This window comes from Manis javanica, chromosome 3 (genome assembly GCF_040802235.1).
Source record: "Manis javanica isolate MJ-LG chromosome 3, MJ_LKY, whole genome shotgun sequence".
In the NCBI taxonomy this organism is placed as follows: Eukaryota; Metazoa; Chordata; class Mammalia; order Pholidota; family Manidae; genus Manis; species Manis javanica.
This window is the reverse complement of record NC_133158.1, coordinates 55961136-55987672: the sequence shown is the minus strand read 5'-3', so window position 1 is coordinate 55987672 and position 26537 is coordinate 55961136. Positions and strand designations below refer to the sequence as shown.

The 26537-nt window shown below is 37.4% G+C and overlaps 1 protein-coding gene across 4 annotated transcripts in view; it reads right to left on the bottom strand.

The window, feature by feature from the left end:
- The window catches only part of LMLN (leishmanolysin like peptidase), a 135257-nt gene that overhangs the window by 103461 nt on the left and 5259 nt on the right, over positions 1–26537 (bottom strand). For all 4 annotated transcript variants that reach the window (XR_012129168.1, XM_073231484.1, XM_037013178.2 and 1 more), the window contains exons 2-5: positions 2252–2349; positions 1606–1636; positions 690–772; positions 50–167 (exon numbers count right to left, since the gene is read on the bottom strand). Coding sequence is in view for 3 of the 4 variants with exons in the window: in XM_073231484.1 (XP_073087585.1) it covers positions 50–167; positions 690–772; positions 1606–1636; positions 2252–2349 (330 nt within the window). In the remaining variant the exon portion in view is untranslated. The remainder of the gene's footprint in view (positions 1–49; positions 168–689; positions 773–1605; positions 1637–2251; positions 2350–26537) is intronic.

Genomic DNA, 26537 nt, shown 5'->3' with positions numbered 1-26537 from the left:
TAAGTCTATCCTAAAGGGTAAAAACATTGCTAAGAGCAGGGTGAATTACCTGGAGGTGCTCCTCAGGCACTATCACTGGGCCGCATTTTGTATGCTCTGCACATTCCTTAGTACAGTATCTATGGGGATCATTTTCCTTCCGTTGGTAGTGGTTTGTTGTACATTGTCTTCAGTTCATTTATACATCAAAGTTTAATTACAAAAAAGAAGGAAAGAATAGTTCATAGCAGTTAAAAACATTGTAAAAAATTGTAGCTGCTATATTAGTTCAATGAACTAATATTATAATACATGGTTATAATATAAAGTTAATATTTCAGTTAGGAAAGTGAACTAAGAAAGAATTTTGGTTCCATGAGAAATGCTACTGATCTGGAGTTTCAAACACTCTAATACTTCATAAGGCCAATATTGCAGACACATGAAGGAGGGAGGAAGGAGATGTGGGGAAGAGGGGACAATTATACCCTAGGGTAAGATCCAATAGGTCATCTCATAATGGAAAATCAGGGAAACATGATTAGCAACTTGTGTTTTTTAATTATTTTTAAATATCTTGTGGTTTGGCATCTAAGAACAAATAAAGTAAAATAATATAGTTCAATTTTCATAATTTGCCATACTGGTAGAATTGGGAGGGCAGAGTGCTAAAAGACTGAAGAAAGTGACCTATGCTTAATGTAACATACCTGCTAAGTAAGATTGTGCCCGCAGGTCTACGAACCTGAAAAGTCTTCTCTAAATAAGAAATAGCTTGTGGAAAAAGTTTGTTCTAAATAAAAGTTGAAAAAAAAACAGTCATAATTATATTCAAGTGATAAATTATATTTAAAACAGGTAAGCATAGGATGTTAACTGAGGGGAAAAGGAAAAATTTTGTAATACAGATACTAGTTAGTCATAGGTTGTATGGCAAGGGGTTGGGGAGAGAATGAATCTAGGAGTAAAGGAATTTCCTCATTTTTTTGGTACAAGGAAAGAACACCAGGTGTAAAGTTCCTTCTGTATCTCTATTCAAACAGAATATTATAAAACATAAATCTCAACTGTCAATCTAAATTACTTCAAATTTGAGACTGATTTAGATGATTCCAACACTAGGGTGGTTTATGTTAAGAAAATCTTATGTTCAGAAGATCCACTTTAACTTCACCAATTTCTGTTGGCCCATAATGAACTGGCTTATGGTTATGAGGTTAACACCTCTATAAAAAACTTTAGCATATCATATTATCAGGTAAACTAATCTTAAGGAGAATGAGTCTTTCACCAAGAGAATGGTGTTCTCAATGTATTTCAAAAATCATCGTTTTCATGCTATCCTCTGTATGCTCTGCTACTCAAAACTCAAGAGAACAAGAAAATGAAAGACTGATTAAAAATTATAAGATAAGAGGACTAATTTAGTATCAAATGCTGACAAAGTTTTGTTGAGTGCATTACAAAGACACCTTTGGTGGAAATGACAAATACATTCACCACCGACACCCTTTATTCAGTCTTTTGCAAAATAGTCACATATATATTTTTCTTTATTGCAGAATTCACATACAATAAGCACCCATTTTAAGTATCAAATTCAAGCCACACATATTCACTACATACCTTTACAAGGTATCTTTTCTCAGGAAGCAACCTGAAAATGACAGCATAAAACATCAGAATTGCCATGGTGGGCCAGGGCACTATCTCACTGTTCAGAATACATCTGGCTAGAGCCACGAAGAATACTTTGTGGAAGCATGCAGTATCAGTCCCCCAAAATCTCAATTTACCTTGGTGAGCATTTGAGACTTTAGTCTGTGACAAAGCACAATGCTAGGCATGACCATATGTTACCTCATTCATTTGGGAAGCCTAGAAGTTTTTGTAACTACTCAGATTCATAATTTATCTGTTTTTTGGATCTGTCTTACACAAATTAAAAAATAAGACTGTATCATCTGATTAATAATTTTGTAAGCATTCTTATTATTGTATATACTAGAACTTCTTATTTTTCTTCCAAGTACTAATTGCGGAGGTGCCTGCCACATCTGTTACTGACTACATCCAAGTAGATTCACACTTGTTCTGTTTAAATTATTCGTGGTGTGTAGATTTTAATCATATCCCATTGGCTTCATCTTTTCAGACTTTAAAAGCATTTAGATCAAATCCATCTTGAAGGTGTGTTAGCACCTATTTCCAGGTGAAGACATCTTTAAGTTTGATGCTTATTTAAAAAAAGACAAAATAATGGTGTACTTACTCTTCAATACTTTTATCATAAACAGTTTTGATTCTTAAATGTTCATCAACATCTCTCTTTACAACATGATTTGCCTTAAGATGGACCTTCTTTATGACCTGAAAAAAGGAACAGATTTGAAAAAAAAAAGTGTAAACTAGCTAACTGAGATCCCAAATTAAAATTAATAAACTAAATTTCAAGTATAATACCCAGAAAAAAAAAGGAGAGATATTTCATGTTCACAGATAGGAAGACTCAATATTGTCAAGATGTCGGTTCCTTCCCACTTGATCTATAGATTCAGTGCAATCCCAATAAAAATCCCAGCAAGTTATTTTGTGGATATCAATAAACTGATTCTCCAGTTTATATGGAGAGGCTAAAGACCCCCAAAAGCCAAAAGAATATTAAAGGAGAACAAAGTTGGAGCACTGGCACTACCTAACCTCAAGATTTACTACAAAGTTACAGTAATCAAGACAGGTGGTACCAATGAAAAAAGAGACAGATCAATGAAACACAATAGAGAGCCCAGAAATAGACCCCTATGAATAATAGTCTGATATTTCACAAAGGAGCAAAGGCAGTAAAATGGAGCAAGGATAGTCTTTGCAACAAATGGTGCTGGAACAATGGGGCATCCACATGGAAAAAAAATGCATCTAAAGACAGACCTTACATCCCTCACAAAAATTAACCCAAAATGGATTACAGACCTAAATATAAAACTATAAAACTTGTAGAAGATACTGTAAGAGAAAACTTAGATGACCTTGGGTACGGTGATGACTTTTTTAGACAACACTAAAGGCATGATCCATGAATGAAATAATTATAAGTTCAAATTTATTAAAAATTTAAACTTCTGCTCTGTGAAAAATTACATCAAGAAAATAAAATAAGCCATAGACTGGGCAAATATATTTGCAAATGACACATCTGATAAAGGACTATTTCCAAAATATACAATGAACTGTTAAACCAAAACAGTAATAAAATGAATAACCCAATTAAAAAATGGGCAAAAGATATGAACAGACACCTCACCGAAAAAGATACACAGATGGTAAATAAGCATATGAAAAGATGCTCCACATTATATGTCATTAGGGAAATGAAAATTAAAACAAGATATAACTACACATCTATTAGAATGTCCAAAATCTGGAACATGGACAATACCAAGTATTGCCAAGGTTGTAGAACAACAGGAACTCTCATTGTTGGTGGGAATACAAAATGGTACAGCCACTTCAGAAGACCATTCAACAGTTTCTTGCTTGCTTAAACTATAATAATCTGGCAGTTGTGCTCTCTAGTATTTACTCTAATGAGTTAAAAACGTATGTCCTCACAAAAACTCTGCATGGATCTTTATAGCAGCTTTAGTCCTAATTGCTACAAGTCAGAAGTAGCCAAGATGTCTTTTCAGGATGTGAATGGGTAAATAAACTGTGGTACATCCAGATGATATAATATTATTTAGTGCTAAAAAAAGATGAGCTATCAAGCCATGGAAAGACATGCATATTAGTAAGTGAAAGAAAAGGCTACAACCTGAAAGGCTACATACTGTATGATTCCAATTATATGATGTTTTAGGAAAGGCAAAACTATAGACACAATAAAAATATCAGGGTTTGCTAGAGGTGGGGAGAGTGTGGGATGAAGAGGTGGAGCACTTCTTCGGATTTTTAGGGCAGTAAAAATATTATACATCAGTCTAACACCAAGAGTGAGCCCTAACATAAACTCTAAACTTTGAGTGATTATAATGTGTCAATGCAGGTTTGTCAATTTTAACAAAAGTACACTCTGGTTGGAATGTTGGTAATGGGGGAGTCCATGCATATGATGGGGAACAGGGATTTGGGAAATCTCTGTAACTGTTTCTTAATTCTGCAGTGATCTTAAAACTACTCTAAAACATAAAGTCTTATTTGAAGAAAGAGAGAGAACAGAAGACAAGGGAACAAATAGTTAAGTGCTAAAAAGAATACTTTAAACACTCAAGTCTGTATTCAAGAAACTACCCTTCAAAAATGAAGAGAACATTTCAAATAAATGAAATAAAGATATTGATAAATGAAAAGAAGATAAATGAAACCTGAGATAATTCATCACCAGAAGGCTGGCACTACAGGACATCCTAAAGGAAGTTCTTCATGGTCGTGGAAACGACACTAGATAGTAACTTGGATCTTGCTTTAGTTCAGATTGCTATAACAGAATATCATAAACTGCCTTATAAGCAACAGGAATTTATTTCTCATAGTTCTGGAAGCTAGCAAGTCTAAGATCAAAAATGTCTTAAGATTCGGTGTCTGGTGTGAACCCACTTCTTGGTTTCATAAAGCCATATTCTGATTTGTCCTCCGGCAGAAGGGGCAAAGCTCTCTGGGGTCTCTTTCACTAAAATACTAATCTCATTCATGGAGGCTCTGAACCTCATGACCTAGTCACCTACCAAAGACCCCACTTCCTATCCATTACATTTGGAATTGGGATTTCAACATATGAATTTTGGGGGGAAAATTCAGCTATGCCAGATGTGTAAAAAGGAACGAATGAGAAATGGTAAATATGTGAATAAACATAAAAGGCTGTTGAGCAGAAGAGTTAACATAGCAGGCCTAAGACTACTATCTTTAGAAAGGTCTACTTGCAAGTTTGCTTGTTTAAGTCTGACCTTTAACTGATATGGGAACTTGAATAGTAAACAGTTCCCTACACTGATACAAAATTTCTCTAAGTGATAAGGAAGGATCATTGCACCTAAACTGTTAATAGAAACAATACAGTTTATGCTGAATACTTGTTTTATTTATCAGTCTGCAATATTAGTGACTGATATTGTGCCTACATGACCAATCTCCAATAAAAAACGCTGGGTTCCTAAGCTAAGATGAGCTTCTCCAGCAGACAACATTTTGTGTTTGTGTTATAAGTCACTACTGAAAGAATTAAGTGTGTCCTGTGTGACTAGGAACTCTTAGAAGCTTGTGCCTGGTTTCTCACCTCCAATCTTTGCTCCAAAGAACCTTTCCTCCTTGTTAATTGTGCCTGCATCCTTTTATTGCAATAAATATAAGCTGTGAGTATGGCTATATGCTGAGTCCTGTTGAGTCCTTCCAGCAAACCACCAAACCTGGGTGGTCTTGCAGACCCTTAACATAATTATACACATTTTCTTTTCTTACTTTTCTTTCTTCAGAGATGTTAACTGTTTAAAGCTATAATTATAAAGTCATAATTGTGAGGTTCACATATGGAGGTAATACATATTACAATAAGAAAAAGATCAGGGTATAAGTGAAACTATACTCTTGAAAAGTTCTTATATTTAACATGAATATCAACTTTAAGTAGATATCATAAATACAAGATACACAGTGCAATCACCAAAGCAAACACTCAAAAAAAATATTGCATTATATTGTAAGTTAATTATACCTCAATTTAAAAAATAAAGCAAAAAGATAGAGCTAAAAAGTCAACAGAAGAACCAAAATAGAGTACTAAAGAAAGAACAGTGGAAACACACAAAAATCAAGTGAAACCTAGAAAAAATAAACAGCTAAACTGCACACCCAAGTCTAACCATGTTGATAATCCCATTAAATGTTAACATTAAATATAAATGGACTGAACATTCTCATTAAAAAGCAGAGATTGTCAAGCTAGATAACAGCAAGATTCAAGAAACTTATTTTAACTATAATGACAAAGAGGTTGAAAGTAGAAGTACAGAAAAAGATATAGCATGTAAACATTAATCAAAAGAAAGCCAGAGTGGCTACATAAGTATTAGACAAAGTATATTTTAAAACAAGGAATATTACTGAGGATAAAGAAAGAGACAGTATGTAATGCTACATGGGTTAATTAACCAAGAAAATGCAACAATCTAAAATGTGTAAACACCCAACATCAGTACTACAAAATATATGAAGCACAAACTGAAAACCAAAAGAAAAAACAGACAAATCCACAATTTAGCTGGAGGCTTCAAAACTCCTATCTCAATAATTGATAAAAGTAAACAGAAAATCAGTAAAGATATAGGAGACATGAGTAGCACTACAAATAAATTGATACATCTGACATTCATAAAATGTCCTGATGACAGGAGAATGTACCTTTTTCTTAAGAACACATGGAACATTCAGCTAGATAGATTACATTTTTGGCTATAAAAACAAACCTTAAGAAATAGTAAAAAACTGAATCATATAAAGGATGTTCTCTATCCATAACAAAATTAAACTAGAACACAGTTACATAAAGAAAACTTGGAAATCCCCTAATATTTGAAAATCAAACAACAAACTTCTAATTAATCCTTAGGTTGAAGATGAAGAAATGTTTTTCACTGAATGAAAAAATTTATTTTTCATTAATCACAACAAATTAATCTTTGGGGGATGTAGCTAAAGCAGTGTTTAGAGGGAAATTTATAGCTTTAAATATTTACATTAGAAAAAAATAATCTCAAATTAATGATCTAAGCTTCCATCTTAAGAAACTACAAATTTTAAAAAAAGAAAATAATAAAGAGCAGAAACCAATTAAATGGAAAACAGAAAAACACAATAGGCCTCCTATTGTTTTTCACTATTTCAGTTACCTGTAGTCAACTGAGGTCCTTCATTAGACAGTAAATAGTAGCCTAACACTATGTCACAATGCCTAGATCATTCAACTCACTTTAACTCATTACATAGGCATTGTATCATCTCCCATCATCACAAGAAGGAGGGTGGATACAGTACAATAAGATATTTTAAGAGAGAGCTAACACATTCACTTAACTTTTATTATAGTATACTACTAGAATTGTTTTATTATATTTAATCTCTTACTGTTACCTAATTTACAAACTAAACTTTATCAAAAGTATGTATATACAGGAAAAAATATGGTATGTAGGGTTCAATACTGTCTGTGGTTTCAGACATCTACTAGGGGTCTTGGAACATATGCCCAGTGAATAAGGGGGATTACTGTACAAGAGAAACATCAATGAAAACAAGAGCTAATACTATGAAAAGGTTAATACAATTGATAAACCCCTAAGCTAACTGACCAAAAGAAAGAGGACACCAATTATCAATATTAAAAATGAAACAAGAGACATCACTACAGACTTTACAGACTGTTATTATGATAAACATAAGAAATACATATATTTGGTCTTTGTTCCATTTCTGGCGCAGAGCTCCTAAAACCCTTAGAATTACCAAAGAGATGAGAGCCATAAATGTGTCTTTTGTTAGGTTAATGAGGTGACTTTTAGAAAGCATCTAAGGATGGGGACTGGTTGCCAGTGGAGCCAACCATGGGAAGGGAAAGGGGCTAGAGACAGTTCAATTACCAATGGCCAATGATTTAATCAATCATGTCTATGTAATGAAGTATCCATAAAACCCAACCTATAAAATCCAGGTCAGTGAACAGGTCGGAGACTTGGGGACAGTGTCACACTCAGACAGCATGCAAACTCCTCATCCTTTCTTCATACTTGCCCTATACATCTCTTCCATCTGATTGTTCTTGAGTTATATTCTTTTATAACAAACCAGAAATCTAGTAAGTAAAATTTTTCTCTGAGTTCAGTAAGCTGTCCTAACACATTAATCCAACCCAAGGAAGATGTTGTTGGAAACTCCAATCTACAGCCATTCAGTCAGAAGTTCAGGTGACAACCTCGAGTTGCAACTAGCATCTGAAATGGTGGAGTGGGAGTGGTGGGACATTATTGCAGAATCAAATCCTTAATCTGTATAATCTGATGCTATCTCTTTGGTAGATAGTGTTGGAATTGAGTTGAATTGTAGGATATGCAGCTGGTGTCAGAGAGTTGCTTGGTGGTGTGTGGAACCATCTCCCCCACCACACACACAGACACACACAGACACACACACACACACACACACACACACACACACACACACACACACACACACTGGAATTAGAACCAGAACATTTTATAGACATTTAAAAGATTAAAATGGAATATTAAGAAAGGATATAACCATTATAAATATCTATGCACCCAACATAGGAGCACCTAAATATGTGAAACAAATACTAACAGATTTAAAGGGGGAGAAACAGAATGCAATGCATTCATTTTAGGAGACTTCAACAACCCACTCACACCAAAAGACAGATCAACCAGACAGAAAATAAGAAGACAGAGGCACTGAACAATACATTAGACCAGATGGACCTAACAGACATCTACAGAACACTCCACCCAAAAGCGGCAGGATACACATCCTTCTCAAGTGTAATGGAGCATCTTCCAGAAAAGATCACATTGTAGGCCATAAAAAAGAGCCTCAATAAATTCAAAAAGATTGAAATTGTATCAAGCAGCCTCTCAGATCACAAAGGTATGAACTAGAAATAAATTATACAAAGAAAACAAAAAAGCCCACAAACACATGGAGGCTTAAAAATATGCTCCTAAATAATCAGTGGATCAATGACCAAACAAAAACAGATATCAACCAATTTATGGACACAAATGAAAACAACTCAACAGTGGGATTCAGAGAAGGAACTTCTAAGAGGAAAGTATATAGCAATATATAGGTCTACCTCCAGAAACAAGAACAATCCCAATGAACAGTCTAAACTTACAATTAATGAAACTAGAAAAAGAAGAACAAATGAAACCAAAAGTCAGTAGAAGGAGGGATATAATAAAGATGAAAGCAGAAACAAATGAAATGAAGAGAAAAAAAAATAACAGAAAGAATCAATGAAACCAGGAGCTGGTTCTTTGAGAAAATAAACAAAATAGATAAACCCGTAGCCAGACTTATCAAGAAGAAAAGAGAGTGTACACACATAAACAGAATCAGAAATGAAAAAGAAAAAATCACAATGGACATCATGGAAATACAAAGAATTATTAGAGAATACTATGAAAAATAATATGCCAATGAATTGGACAACCTAGAAGAAATGGACAACTTCCTAGAAAAATACAACCTTCCAAGACTGATGCAGAAAGAAACAGAAAATATGAATAGACCAGTTACTAGCAATTAAATCAAATTGGTAATCAAAAAACTACCTAAGAACAAAATAACCTAGACTAGATGGCTTCACCATTGAATCTTATCAAACATTTAAAGAAAAACTAATACCCATCCTTCCTAATGTTTTCCACAAAGTAGAAGAAGAGGAAATACTTCCCAACTCATTCTATAAGGCCAGCCTCACTCTAATACCAAATAAGATAAAGACACCACAAAAAAAGAAAATTACAGACCAATATCCCTGATGAACATAGATGCAAAAATACTCAACAAAATATTAGCAAACCAAATTCAAAAACACATAAAAAAATTCATTCATTATGACTGTGGGATTTATTAAAGGGATGCAAGGATGGTATAATATTTGAGAACCAATCAATTCCCATATACCACAACAACAAAAAGAAGGACAAAAATCACATGATCTCTAGACAATGAAAAAGCATTCAACAAAATTCAACATCCATTCATGATAAAAACTCTCAACAAAATGGGTATAGAGGGTGCGTACACCAACATAATAAAGGCCATATACAACAAACCCACAGCCAACATCATACTGAATAGCAAAAAGCTGAAAGCTTTTCCTCTAATATTGGAAACAGGACAAGGATGCCCACTCTCTCCACTTTTATTCAACATAGTACTGGAGGTCCTATCCACAGCAACCAGACAACACAAAGAGATAAAAGGCATCCAAATTGGTAAGTAAGAAGTTAAACTGTCACTGTTTCCAGGCAACATGATATTACACATAAAAACCCTAAAGACACCACCGAAAACTATTCAAATTCATAACTGAATTTGACAAAATTGCAGGATATAAAGTTAATACACAGAAATCTGTTGAATTGTTATATACTAACAGTGATTTAGCAGAAAGTGAAATCAGGAAAACAACTGATTGAACAAATGAAGAGAACAAAAAAACAACAGAAAGAATCCATTTAAAATTGCATCAAATGAATAAAATATCAAGGAATAAACCTAACCAAGGAGGAAAAAGATCTATACTCTGAAAACTACAAGACACTCATGAGAAAAATTAAAGAAGACACAAATAAATGGAAATCTATCCTGTGCTAGTGGACAGGAAGAATTAATATTGTCAAAATGGCCATCCTGCCTAAAGCAATCTACAGATTCGCTGAAATCCATATCAAAATACAACAGCATTCTTCATTGAACTAGAACAAATAGTTCTGAAATTCATATGAAACCACAAAAGACCCTGAATAGCCAAAGCAATCCTGAGAAGGAAGAATAAAGCTGGGGGGATTACACTTCCCAACTACAAACTCTACTACAAAGCCACAGTAATCAAGAAAATTTGGTACTGGCACAAGAACAGACCCATAGATCAGTGGAACAGAATAGAGAGCCCAGATATAAACCCAAGCATATATGACCAATTAATATACAATAAAGGAGCCATGGATATACAATGAGGAAATGACAGCCTCATCAACAAATGATGTTCGCAAAACTGTACAGCTACATGTAAGAGAATGAAATTGGATTATTGTCCAAGTAAACGTGAAATGGATCAAAGACCTGAATGTAAGTCATGAAACCATTAAACTCTTAGAAGAAAACATGGGCAAAAACCTCTTGAATATAAACATGAGCAACTTTTTCCTGAACACATCCCCTCAGGCAAGGGAAACAAAAGCAAAAATGAACAAATGGGACTACATCAAACTAAAAAGCTTCTATACAGCAAAGGACACCATCAGTAGAACAAGAAGGCATCCTACAGGAGAAAATGTTAATAAATGACATATCCAATAAGGGGTTAACACCCAAAATATATAAAGAACTCACATGCCTCAACACCCAAAAAGCAAATAACCCAATTAAAAAATGGGAAGAGGATCTGAAGAGACACTTCTCCAAAGAAGAAATTCAGATGGCCAACAGGCACATGAAAAGATGCTCCACTTTGCTAATCATCAGGGAAATGCAAATTAAAACCACAATGAGATATCACCTCACACCAGTTAGGATGGCCAGCAACCAAAAGAGAAGAAACAATGATGATGTGGAGAAAGGGAAACCCTCCTACATTGTTGGTAGGAATGTAAACAGGTTCAACCACTGTGGAAAGCAAAATGGAGGTGCCTCAAAAAACTAAGAATAGAAATACTATTTGACCCAGTAATTCCACTCCTAGGTATTTACCTGAAGAAAACAAGACCCGGTAATTCCACTCCTATGTATTTACCCAAAGAAAATAAGACCCTTAATTCAAAAAGACCTACACACCTCTATGTTTATCACTGCACTATTTACAATAGGCAAGATATGGAAGCAACCTAAGTGTCCATCAATAGATGAATGGATAAAGAAGATGTGTTACATATACACAATGGAATATTATTCAATCATAGAAAAAAAGAAATCCTCCCATTTGCCACAACATGGATAAATCTAGAGGGTATCATGCTCAGTGAAATAAGGCATGTGGAATAAGAAAATACCAAATGACTTCACTCATTTGTGGAGTATAAAAGCAAAGTAAAACTGAAGGAACAAAATAGCAGCAGACTCAGAGACACTGAGAAGGGACTAGTAGTTACCAAAGAGGAGTGGTTGGGGAGGCTGAGTGAGGAGGGAGAAGCAGATTGAGGGGCACTATAATTTGCAATGACAAAATAAATAGGTCACAGGGAAGGCAGTACAGCAAGGAAAAGACAAGTAATGACTCCAAGGCACCTTGCTTATGCTGATGGACAGAGACTGCAATGGAGGTGGTGAGGACTTGATAACATGGGTGAATGTTGAAACCACAGTTTATGTTAAATCATGATAAGATTGTATATCAATGATACTTTAATAAACAAATAAATAAATAAAAGTCTAAATATAGTTTAAAAAAAGGGAATATTAAAAACTTTTTCCTAAATTTGACAGTTTCAATTAAATTCTTTGAATCATATAACTGACTAAAACACAAACAAGATTAAATAATCCGAATAGTCCTGTATCTATTACAGAAAATGAGCTCATACTTTACAACTCTCTAATAAAATTTCTGGGTTAGAAAGCTTCATTCATGAATTCTACTGAACAGGTAAGGAAGAAACAACACTGACTGTATGCAAACTCTTCCTGAAAACAGAAGAGGAAAAAATATTGCCCAACTCATTCTATGAAGCCAGCATTACCCTACTTATCAAATCCAACAGTTATTGAAGAAAAAAAAACACTATAGACCAATATCCCTCATGAATATATATATATATACATTCATGAACAAAGTATTAGCAAATCAAATCCAACAAAATGAAAAAGGGTAATACATCATGACCAAGGGTGTTTTATCTCAGGAAATGCAAGGCTCAGTTCATTATTCAAAATAAAATCAATCAATATAATTCATAATATCAACTTGGTAAAGAAGATAAAGCTATGATATCATTTGGCCATATCAACTGATGTAGAATTCAACATCCGTTCACAATAAAAACTATCAGCAAACTAGGAATAGAAGGTAATTTCCTTAACCTGATAAAGCACATCTACAAAAATTCTACAACTAATATTCTTAATAATGGAAGACTAAATACTTTCCCTCTGAAATCAAGAACAGTGCAAGGAAGACTACTTTTGCCACTCTTACTCAACATCATATTGGGGGTTCTAGTCAGTAAGATAAGGCAATATCAATAATACTTGTAATAAGCAAAAGATACATATTGTAACCCCCAAAGCAAACATACATGTGTGTGTGCACACACACACACTCACACATCCCATAATTAGGTTAAATGTAAAAGGATGGAAAGAGATATATCATGTAGGTGCTAATCATAAGCAAGCTGAAATGGCTATGTTAATTAATATCAGACAAAATAGCCTTCAACACAGGGCATATTACCACAAATAAAGAGTAGCATTTTATAATAATGAAGTGTTAATAAATGAGAAAGACATAATTATAAATGTGAATGCACCTAGCAGATTTTAAATCCATGAAGCAAAAAACTGACAGAACTAAAGAGACAAATTTACAATCTTAGAAATTTTTAAGACCCTAAAAATTAGCCAAAAACTTGTAAAAAACAGAAAATCTGAAGTATATCATCAATCACCTCACCTTAATGACATATATATAAACCTATACACAATAACTATAGAATACATATTCTTTACAAGTACACATAAAAAGTTAAACCAAATAGAGCAAATACTGAGATATAAAAAAAAACCCTCAAATTTCAAAGGACTGAAGTCTTGCAGAAAATATTCTCTAAATTAGAAATCAGTAACAATAACATATGTAGAAAAGGACCAAATATTTAGAAATTATACTTTAAACATTTTTAATAACCCGTGGGTCAAAAAAGAAATTGCCAAGGAAAATAAAAACACTTTGAACTAAACAAAAATTAAAATACAATGTATCAAAATCTGTGGGCTGCAACTAAAGTTGTATTTAGAGAAAAATATCTGTTTATATAAAAAAAAGGCTCAAAAACAGTGATCTAAGTTTCCATCTAACAATATGAGCAAAGTAAATCCACAATAATTAGAAAAAGAAAATAATAAAGAACAGAAAATTAAGAAATAGAAAACAGTCATTAAAGAAAATTACCAAAGCATAGTTGTTTTTAAGTGATCAGTAAAGTCAATAACCCCCTAGCAAGAATGGACTAAGATAAAATGGAATAAACACAAATTACCATATTAGAAATGACAGATTTTACAGATTCTACAGACATCAAAGGATGAATTATTATGAACAACTCTATGCTAATAAATGTAACAATTCACATGACATAAAGTCCTTGAAAAATACAAGTTACCAAGACTGACACAAGCTCAAACAGAATAGACTTGTATCAGAGAATCTGGGTTTATCTAAACCCTCCCCTATACCGTGGTTGTTTGGGGCCAGAAGTGAAAACAGGGAAATGACTATTAATGGGCACATGGGATCTTTCTGGGGTGATGGAAATGTTCTAAAACTGGATTGTGGTGATGGAGCACAACTTGGCAAATTTACTAAAAGTCACTGAAATGTACACTTTAAAGGTGAACTTTATGGCATATAAATTATAGCTCAATAAAAATATTTTTTTAAACTCTCTACAAAGAAACTCTAGGCCCAGATGGCTTCAATTATGAATTACACCAAACATTTAAGGGAAAAGTGATTTCAATTTTTTTTTTGAGAGGGCATCTCTCATATTTATTAATCAAGTGGTTGTTAACAATAAAATTCTGTATAGGGGAGTCAATGCTCAATGCACAATCATTAATCCCCCCGCAAGCCTAATTCTCATCAGTCTCCAATCTTCTGAAGCATAACGAACAAGTTCTTACATGATGAACAAATTCTTACATAGTGAATAATTTCTTACATGGTGAACAGTACAAGGGCAGTCATCACAGAAACTTTCGGTTTTGATCACACATTATGAACTATAAACAATCAGGTCAAATATGAATATTTGTTTGATTTTTATACTTGATTTATATGTGGATCCCACATTTCTCCCTTTATTATTATTATTATTATTATTATTTTTTAATAAAATGCTGAAGTGGTAGGTGGATGCAAGATAAAGGTAGAAAACATAGTTTAGTGTTCTAAGAGAGCAGATGTAGATGATCAGGTATGTGCCTGTAGACTATGTGTTAATCCAAGCTAGACAGGGGCATTAAAACATCCACGGATGCAGAAGATTTCTCTCAAAACAGGGGGGGGGTGAGGTTCTAAGCCTCACCACTGTTGATCCCCAATTTCTCACCTGATGGCCCCCCTGCGACTGTGCCTGTCTTAGGTTGTTCCTCCCTTGAGGAATCTTACCCGTCTCTGGCTAACCAGTCATCTTCCAGGGCCATACAGGGAGATGTAAAGTTGGTAAGTGAGAGAGAAGCCATATTGTTTGAAAAGGTTAGCTTTTTACTTCTTTGCAGATTTATGCCCTGTGGCTTCTATGCCCAGCATCTGTCTTGAGGTATCTTTACCACTTGGAGGAATTATGATACTTGGTAAATTCGATATGAGGCACAAATTCTATTTAAGGGTTGTAATTAGGAAGGAAGAAGAAAAGCTATAGAGGTAGCAGATGGAAGAAAACATGGGAGGATTGATTATTTCTTTGACATATCTTCTTGTAGAGTAACTTAAGCATGTATAGGTTTTAAACTACTAATTAAATTGTGCACACACATTAACATAATGGGAATACAGTTACAAACAAAGCAGATCTATAATTACCAGCCATCTCCAGTGAAGCTAAGAAAACCAGTTAGGCACCCTAGGCATTTGTGAAAATTTGTCTATGATATGATGGATATTGTCCAACTGTACTTGAACAGTCTGAGAGAAATCAGACAAATTAAAACAACCCATTTCTGGGAACTGTTCACATCCCATATGTTCTTTTAACAGTAGATAGTCTGTAGAAAAGTGATTTCAATTTTATAAAAACCCTTTTAGAAAATAGAAGATTGAACATTTCTGAACTCATTATGTAAGACCAATATAATTCTGATATCAAAAGTTAACAAAAACTTCAGTGAAGAGGGAAATTGTAAATCAACTTCACTCATAAGCATATATGCAAAAATTCTTAACAGTTTATTGGCAAATTGAAAGCAGAGGCATATAAAAAAGATGATACATCATGACCAAGTAGAGTCTGTCCCAAAATTGCAAGGTTGACTTATTACTGGGTAATTCAATCAATCTACCATGTAAAAGCATATACTATAGAATGCCATTTATATAAATTAAGTTCTAGAAAAGGCAAAACTAATCAAATGTAAAAATAAAAAAATCAAGACAACAGTTTCCTAGGATGGATGGGAGATATTGGCTGGCACAGGACAGGAGAGAACTTTCTTGAGAGTGGAACTGTTTTTTATTGTGATAGGGTTGTGGGTTTTACATGGAAAATATATGATTGCATTTGTTACATTTCAATAAGTTATCAAACAAATATTTAAAAGTAACAAGTGGGAAAATGGGTGGAAGCACATGAAACAAGAATGACAATAGAATGTTGAAGCTGGGTGATGGGTCCATGGGAGTTCACTGCACTATTCTGTTTTTAGTTTTATTTTAATTTACATAATAAAAAGTAAAACAAAACTTGGAGGTTTTAATTGAAAACAAATTAAATGAAGCAAAATGTTTTGTAGCTCCCCACCACTACAAAAGCAAAGTTACTATAATTTCCTTTATCATTTAATAGAGGTGCAGCCACTAGTATGAGTACTGTTAGGCTGGAGGAAGGAAAAACAAGGACATGCAAACAGAACAGAGAGATGGCATAGGGGGTGAACAGACCAGACCCCAAGGTCCGTGCCTTATATGGAAAGGGGACACCTCTTCCTGAATTCCATCCTTCTGATGTGCCAACTAAGACCCGGATGTCAGCCTCCTCCCTTTTGGAAGGAAAAAAAGTTTCTAGTTGTCTATTATGTCACCTTTAGCCAATCATACCTCTCCATGCCCCCTAGGATAGCTTGCCCACTCCTCCCCCTCTGAATCCCTTAAAGGCCCCCACCTCCCTGACCGGGTGTGACTTTCCCGGCCTGTAATACCCACACTGCGGAACATCACCCAGGAGTGGCATTCAAATAAACTACCTGGCCCTTTGTTGCCTTTCTTCGCCTGCTTATTTTGGCTAAAATTTATCTTACATTTGGTGCCGAAACCTGGGAAAGAGCATGAGCATGAGGCCTCGACTGGCCACCGGTGGCCCCGCCCCCTCCTTCCCCGACCCAGGACCTCAGACTGTTCTCCACTGTGTGCACTATTTTCCAGTGAGTCCCTCAGTTTCCCCCGGTCTGTTTCCCTTCCTAACTCCATTTCACCTGGTCCGTTAGAAATGGTAGCTATGTCCAGGGGTGCATCTGGCCCTCTGCAGGCATTCGGCCTGTGCCTGGCCCTGCGGTATGGGAGACATCCCTACCCCAGGCTCCAGGACATCTGTGGGTATCCGGCCCACCCCTGGCCCTGTGGTGGGAGAGACGTCCCTCACCCAGGCTCCCAGGACGTCTCCCCTGACTTGGTGCGTTTGGGACGCTGGGCGCTCCTCTCAGCAGGATTAGTTGGGAAGTGGTGCAGACATGGGGAACCAGCCCTCGAAAGCAGAGGCTCAGACCCGTTGCAGTGTCTCATTTCTAATTTAGCTACTCTATATTTGTCCCGGGAAGTTCACAAATAGAAGCTAGTCTTTCTTTGCTCTAAGGCCGGGCCTCAGTATCCCTTGGACAATCAATCTCACTGGCCCCCTGAGGGAACTTTCAATTTTAGCCTCTTCACCACCTTGATTAATTATTGCCACTGGAACGGAGAGTAGAGTGAAATCCCATATGGGCAGGCTTATTGGACTCTGCACTCTGGCCCAGACCTATATGTTAAGTGTTCAATGACTCAGGTTCTTCTGGCCCGATCTCCAGTTAAAGATTGTCAGCCTCTTATTCTGCTCAGTCCTTCTTCCTTTTTAGATCCACCAGAAGACCTCAGTCACCTGCGTCCTTCAGCTCGCAATCCCCTCCCCCTCTCTCCACCACCATCCCAAAGTCCTTTGTCTTCACATGTGTCGCTGCCATCTTAAAGTCCTACATTCTCAACCATGACATTGTCCTGCTCTCCTCTTCTGGTGGTTGCACCACCCCTCCCCCTCTCCTTCCACCTTCACCGCCCTCTTCCCCCACCAGAACAAGCTCCTCCCACCCTCCAGTTCCAGAAGCCACAGACAAGAAGCTGAAGAGAGGGAAGGCAATTGGATATCAGTGACTCAAGTCTTTATATCGGTTTGTCTGTCCGTGTATATGTTTTTGTGTGGGGACTGCTGCTGACTGTAGTCATTGTATCTCAGTTTGTATGTTTGTGTGTCTAGATGTATGGATGAAAAATATTTTCCTACCTCTGGATGGTATTAATAAAAATTGATTTAAAAACAAGCACTTGTGAAAATTGGGCATTCTAAAACTTCCAGAAAATCTGATAAAAAAGGTTAAGCATTGGGGGTGGAGCCAGGATGGCGGCCTGAGTAGAGCAGTGGGAATCTCCTCCCAAAAACACATAGATATATGAAAATATAACAAAGAAAACTCTCCCTAAAATAGAGACCAGAGGACACAGGACAACATCCAGACCACATCCATACCTGCAAGAACCCAGCACCTTACCAAGGGGGTAAGATACAAGCCCGGCCCAGCGGAACCCGAGCGCCCCTCCCCCCGGCTCCCGGCGGGTGGAAAGAAACCAGAGCGATTTTTTTTTTTTGGCGAGTGCTTTTTGGAAGCCTTAAAGGGACAGGGATCCCGGTGCTAGGGAGAAAGGGCAGCGGGACCGGTGCGGGTGCCTGGGATCAGCGCCTGAGGACAAAGAATATCGCGCATTTTTCCCTGCGGAACCAGTGGGCGGGAGCCTAAGACCGGCGCCTGAGGACAGAGGAAATCGAGCGTTTTTCCCCTTTTTCTTTTCTCTTTTTGGTGAGTGCTTTTTGGAAGCCTTAAAGGGACAGGGACCCCGGTGCTAGGGAGGTAGAGCAGCAGGACCAGTGAGCAGGTGCCTGGGACCAGCGCCTGAGGACAAAGAATATCCCGCGTTTTTCCCTGTGGGACCGGTGGGCGGGTGCCTGAGACTGGCACCTGAGGACGGAGGAAATCGTGCGTTTTTCCCGTTTTTTATTCTCTTTTTGGCGAGTGCTTCTTGGAAGCCTTAAAGGGACAGGGACTCTGGCGCTAGGGAGGCAGGGCGGTGGTACTGGTGAGCGGGTGCCTGGGACCGGCGCCTGAGGACAAACAATATCGCGCGTTTTCCCCTACGGGACGGGTGGGGGGGTGCTTTATGGAAGTCTTGAAGGGACAGGGACCCTGGTACTAGGGAGACAGGGCAGCAGGACAAGTGAGCGGGTGCCTGGGACCAGTGCCTGAGGAAAAAAATAAATCGCGTGTTTTTTCCTTTCCTTTTTTTTTTTTTTTTTCCTGTTCCCTCTCACATTGTTGCTGTTGTTGTTTTGGTTTGGAGAGTGCTTTTTGGAAGTCTTAAAGGGGCAGGACAGGTCACTTAGACCAGAGGCAGGGAATCTGGGGATCTCTGGGCACTCTAACCCCCTGGGCAGCAGGGAGCACAGAGGCCCCTTACGGAGACAAATAGCCTCCTGGCCACTCCCCATCCAACGGGGCTCCACCATTTTGGAGGAGCAGCCCCAGCCAGGCCACACCCACAGCAACAGCAGAGATAAACCCCATCGCAACCAGGCAGGAAGCAGAAGCCCTGTCTGCACACAGCTGCCCAGCACAAGCCACTAGAGCTCGCTATTCTCCCAGGAGAGGAAGGCCACAAACCAAGAAGAAGGGAAGCTCTTCCAGCAGTCACTTGTACCAAACTACAGGCAAACAAAGATCACAGAGACAACACCTGAGAAGGAGACAGACCTAACCAGTCCTCCTTAAAAAGAATTCAAAATAAAAATCATGAACATGCTGACGGAGATGCAGAGAAAAATGCAAGAACAATGGGATGAGAAGCAGAGAAAAATGCAAGAGCAGTGGGATGAAGTCCGGAGGGAGATCACAGATGTCAGGAAGGAGATCACAGAAGTGAAACAATCCCTGGAAGGATTTATAAGCAGAATGGATAAGATGCAAGAGGCCACTGAAGGAATAGAAGCCAGAGGACAGGAACGTGTAGAAGCTGACATAGAGAGAGATAAAACGATCTCCAGGAATGAAACAACACTAGGAGAACTATGTGACCAAGCCAAAAGGAATAATATTCGTATTATAGGGATACCAGAAGAAGAAGAAAGAGGAAAAGGGATAGAAAGTCTCTTTGAAGAAATAATTGCTGAAAACTTCCCCAAACTGGGGGAGGAAATAATCGAACAGACCATGGAATTACACAGAACCCCCAACAGAAAGGATCCAAGGAGGACAACACCAAGACACATAGTAATTAAAATGGCAAGGATCAAGGACAAGGAAAGAGTTTTAAAGGCAGCTAGAGAGAAAAAGGTCACCTATAAAGGAAAACCCATCAGGCTATCATCAGACTTCTCGACAGAAACCCTACAGACCAGAAGAGAATGGCATGATATACTTAATGCAATGAAACAGAAGGGCCTTGAACCAAGGATACTGTATCCAGCACGACTATCATTTCAATATGATGGCGGGATTAAACAATTCCCAGACAAGCAAAAGCTGAGGGAATTTGCTTCCCACAAACCACCTCTACAGGGCATCCTACAGGGACTGCTCTAAATGGGAGCACCCCTAAAAAGAGCACAGAACAAAACAGACAACATATGAAGAATGGAGGAGGAGGAATAAGAAGGGAGAGAAGAAAAGAATCTCCAGACAGTGTATATAACAGCTCAATAAGCAAGCTAAGTTAGGCAGTAAGATACTAAAGAAGCTAACCTTGAACCTTTGGTAACCACGAATCTAAAGCCTGCAATGGCAATAAGTGCATATCTCTCAATAGTCACCCTAAATGTGAATGGACTTAATGCACCAATCAAAAGACACAGAGTAATAGAATGGATAAAAAAGCAAGACCTATCTATATGCTGCTTACAAGAAACTCACCTCAAACCCAAAGACAAGCACAGACTAAAAGTCAAGGGATGGAAAAACATATTTCAGGCAAACAACAGTGAGAAGAAAGCAGGGGTTGCAGTACTAATATCAGACAAAATAGACTTCAAAACAAAGAAAGTAACAAGAGATAAAGAAGGATACTACATAATGATAAAGGGCTCAGTTCAACAAGAGGATATAACCATTCTAAATATATATGCACCCAATACAGGAGCACCAGCATATGTGAAACAAATACTAACAGAACTAAAGAGGGAAATAGACTGCAATGCATTCATTTTAGGAGACTTCAACACACCACTCACCCTAAAGGATAGATCCACCAGGCAGAAAATAAGTAAGGACAAAGAGGCACTGAACAACACCCTAGAACAGATGGACCTAATAGACATCTATAGAACTCTACATCCAAAAGCAAGAGGATATGCATTCTTCTCAAGTGCACATGGAATATTCTCCAGAATAGACCACATACTAGCTCACAAAAAGAGCCTCAGTAAACTTCAAAATATTGAAATTCTACCAACCAATTTTTCAGACCACAAAGGTATAAAAGTAGAAATAAATTCTACAAAGAAAACAAAAAGGCTCACAAACACATGGAGGCTTAACAACATGCTACTAAATAATCAATGGATCAATGAACAAATGAAAATAGAGATCAAGGAATATATAGAAACAAATGACAACAACAACACTAAGCCCCAACTTCTGTGGGACGCAGTGAAAGCAGTCTTAAGAGGAAAGTATATAGCAATCCAGGCACACTTGAAGAAGGAAGAACAATCCCAAATGAATAGTCTAACATCACAATTATCAAAACTGGAAAAAGAAGAACAAATGAGGCCTAAAGTCAGCACAAGGAGGGACATAATAAAGATCAGAGAAGAAATAAACAAAATTGAGAATAATAAAACAGTAGCAAAAATCAATGAAACCAAGAGCTGGTTCTTTGAGAGAATAAACAAAATAGATAAGCCTCTAGCCCAACTTATTAAGAGAAAAAGAGAATCAACACAAATCAACATAATCAGAAATGAGAATGGAAAAATCACGACAGACTCCACAGAAATACAAAGAATTATTAAAGACTACTATGAAAACCTATATGCCAACAAGCTGGAAAACCTAGAAGAAATGGACAACTTCCTAGAAAAATACAACCTCCCAAGACTGACCAAGGAAGAAACACAAAAGTTAAACAAACCAATTACGAGCAAAGAAATTTAAATGGTAATCAAAAAACTACCCAAGAACAAAACCCCAGAGCCGGACGGATTTACCTCGGAATTTTATCAGACACACAGAGAAGACATAATACCCATTCTCCTTAAAGTGTTCCAAAAAATAGAAGAAGAGGGAATACTCCCAAACTCATTCTATGAAGCCAACATCACCCTAATACCAAAACCAGGCAAAGACCCCACCAAAAAAGAAAATTACAGACGAATATCCCTGATGAATGTAGATGCAAAAATACTCAATAAAATATTAGCAAACAGAATTCAACAGTATATCAAAAGGATCATACACCATGACCAAGTGGGATTCATCCCAGGGATGCAAGGATGGTACAACATTCAAAAATCCATCAACATCATCCACCACATCAACAAAAAGAAAGACAAAAACCACATGATCATCTCCATAGATGCTGAAAAAGCATTTGACAAAATTCAACATCCATTCATGATAAAAACTCTCAGCAAAATGGGAATAGAGGGCAAGTACCTCAACATAATAAAGGCCATATATGATAAACCCACAGCCAGCATTATACTGAACAGCGAGAAGCTGAAAGCATTTACTCTGAGATCGGGAAAAAGACAGGGATGCCCACTCTCCCCACTGTTATTTAACATAGTACTGGAGGTCCTAGCCATGGCAATCAGACAAAACAAAGAAATACAAGGAATCCAGATTGGTAAAGAAGAACTTAAACTGTCACTATTTGCAGATGATATGATACTGTACATAAAAAACCCTAAAGACTCCACTCCAGAACTACTAGAACTGATATCAGAATACAGCAAACTGGCAGGATACAAAATTAACACACAGAAATCTGTAGCTTTCCTATACACTAACAATGAATCGATAGAAAGAGAAATCAGGAAAACAATTCCATTCACCATTGCATCAAAAAGAATAAAATGCCCAGGAATAAACCTAACCAAAGAAGTGAAAGACTTATACTCTGAAAACTACAAGTCACTCTTAAGAGACATTAAAGGGGACATTAACAGATGGAAACGCATCCCATGCTCGTGGCTAGGAAGAATTAATATCGCCAAAATGGCCATCCTGCCCAAAGCAATATACAGATTTGATGCAATCCCTATGAAACTACCAGCAACATTCTTCAATGCACTGGAACAAATAATTCAAAAATTCATATGGAAACACCAAAGACCCCGAATAGCCAAAGCAATCCTGAAAAAGAAGAATAAAGTAGGGGGGGATCTCACTCCCCAACTTCAAGCTCTACTACAAAGCCATCGTAATCAAGACAATTTGGTACTGGCACAAGAACAGAGCCACAGACCAGTGGAACAGATTAGAGACTCCAGAAATTAACCCAAACATATATGGTCAATTAATATTTGATAAAGGAGCCATGGACATACAATGGCAAAATGACAGTCTCTTCAACAGATGGTGCTGGCAAAACTGGACAGCTACATGTAGAAGAATGAAACTGGACCATTGTCTAACCCCATATACAAAGGTAAACTCAAAATGGATCAAAGACCTGAATGTAAGTCATGAAACCATTAAACTCTTGGAGAAAAAATAGGCAAAAACCTCTTAGACATAAACATGAGTGACCTCTTCTTGAACATATCTCCCCGGGCAAGGAAAACAACAGCAAAAATGAGCAAGTGGGACTACATTAAGCTGAAAAGCTTCTGTACAGCGAAAGACACCATCAATAGAACAAAAAGGAACCCTACAGTATGGGAGAATATATTTGAAAATGACACATCCGATAAAGGCTTGACGTCCAGAATATATAAAGAGCTCACACGCCTCAACAAACAAGAAACAAATAACCCAATTAAAAAATGGGCAGAGGAACTGAACAGACAGTTCTCTAAAAAAGAAATACAGATGGCCAACAGACACATGAAAAGATGCTCCACATCGCTAATTATCAGAGAAATGCAAATTAAAACTACAATGAGGTATCACCTCACACCAGTAAGGATAGCTGCCATCCAAAAGACAAACAACAACAAATGTTGGCGAGGCTGTGGAGAAAGGGGAACCCTCCTACACTGCTGGTGGGAATGTAAATTAGTTCAACCATTGTGGAAAGCAGTATGGAGGTTCATCAAAATGCTCAAAACAGACCTACCATTTGACCCAGGAATTCCACTCCTAGGAATTTACCCTAAGAACGCAGCAATCAAGTTTGAGAAAGACAGATGCACCCCTATGTTTATCGCAGCACTATTTACAATAGCCAAGAATTGGAAGCAACCTAAATGTCCATCGGTAGATGAATGGATAAAGAAGATGTGGTAGAGATACACAGCCATAAGAAGTGGAAAAATCCAACCATTTGCAGCAACATGGATGGAGCTGGAGAGTATTATGCTCAGTGAAATAAGCCAAGCGGAGAAAGAGAAATACCAAATGATTTCACTCATCTGAGGAGTATAAGAACAAAGGAAAAACTGAAGGAACAAAACAGCAGCGGAATTACAGAACCCAAAAATGGACTAACAGGTACCAAAGGGAAAGGAACTGGGGAGGATGGGTGGGCAGGGAGGGATAAGGGGTGGGGGGGAGAAGAAAGGGGGTATTAAGATTAGCATGCATGTGGGGGGAGGGAGAAAGGGGAGGATGGGCTGCACAACACAGAGAGGACAAGTAGTGATTCTACAACATTTTGCTAAGCTGATGGACGGTAACCGTAATGTGGTTGTTAGGGGGGGACCCTATATAGGGGAGAGCATAGTAAACATAGTATTCTTCATGTAAGTGTAGATTAAAGATTAAAAAAAAAAGAAAGGAAGAAAAGGGGGTTTACTCCTGGATAGGATAAAACTATTGGTAAATCAAAGATCAACGCATCCTTTAATATCCTTAATTATCTTAAGGTTTAAGCTTTAATATCCTTTAAGCTTTAAATATCCTTAATGTAGATCACTTAAAGGGTGTCAGATGATCAGCTATGGACGTACTCTTTTCTGATAATATTCCTTTCTCTTAATAAAAAAAAAAAAAGCAGTTCCTGTGTGCTGACCTCCAATGAGTTCTGCACAGTGGTATAGAGGGCATGTCAAAGTGTGGGCAAAGGGTCTGTTTGTTTCTATGCAGAAGATCAAGGCCTAGCTTGGATACCCAGAAAATGAACCAAGATACGATATGAGGAGGAGCTTCTGGCATCAGCACTCTCTGGAGGACTTGTGCCAGGGGGATGATCATCAAAAAGCCTCCACAGGGATCTGGGCGAAGCTGCGGTTGTAGCTGCATCACCCCACCGTTTCCTGGACTTGCCATTGGAATGAGGAGGGAGATGTCTAGGCTGGCATGTGCATACAGTGAGACAACGAATTTGACCGGATCTGTACTGTTGGAACTCAACCAGGTGTTGGGAGGGGTGCAAGTTGTAGCACTCCAAAATCTTATGACTATAGACTATCTACGGTTAAAAGAACATATGGGATGTGAACAGATCCCAGAAATGGGCTGCTTTAATTTGTCTGATTTCTCTCAGACTGTTCAAGTACAGTTGGACAATATCCATCATATCATAGACAAATTTTCACAAATGCCTAGGGTGCCTAAATGGTTTTCTTGGCTTCACTGGAGATGGCTGGTAATTATAGATTTGCTTTGTTTATGTCACCGTATTCCTATTATGTTAATATGTGTGTTCAAGTTGGTTAGTAGTTTAAAACCTATACATACTTAAGGTACTCTACAAGAAGATATGTCAAAGAAATAATCAATCCTCCCATGTTTTCTTCCATATGCTACCTCTATAGCTTTTCTTCTTCCTTCCTAATTAGAACCCTTAAATAGAATTCGTGCCTCATATCGAATTTACTGAGTATCATAATTCCTCCAGGCGGTAAAGATACCTCGAGACAGGTGCTGGGCATAGAAGCCACAGGGCATAAATCTGCGAAGAAGTAAAAAGCTAACCTTTTCAAGCAATATGGCTTCTCTCTCACTTAGGAACTTTACATTTCCCTGTATGGCCCCGGAAGATGGCTGGTTAGCCAGAGACGGGTAAGATTCCTCAAGGGAGGAACAACCTAAGACAGGTACAGTCACAGGGGGGCCATCAGGTGAGAAATTGGGGATCAACAGAGGTGAGGCTCAGAACCTCACCCCCGCTGCTTTAAGAGAAATCTTCTGCATCCGTGGATGTTTTGCTGCCCTTGTCTAGCCTGGATTAATACTTAGTCCATAGGCACAGACCTGATCATCTACATTTGCCCTCTTACAGCACTAAATTATGTTTTCTACCTTTACCTTGCATCTACCTACCACTTCAGCATTTTATTAAAAATAAAAATAATAATAATAATAGAGGGAGAAATATGGAATCAATATATAAATCAAGTATAAAAATCAAATGAATATTCATATTTGACTTGATTATTTATAGTTCATAATGCATGATCAAAACCGAAAGTTTCTGTGATGACTGCCCTTGT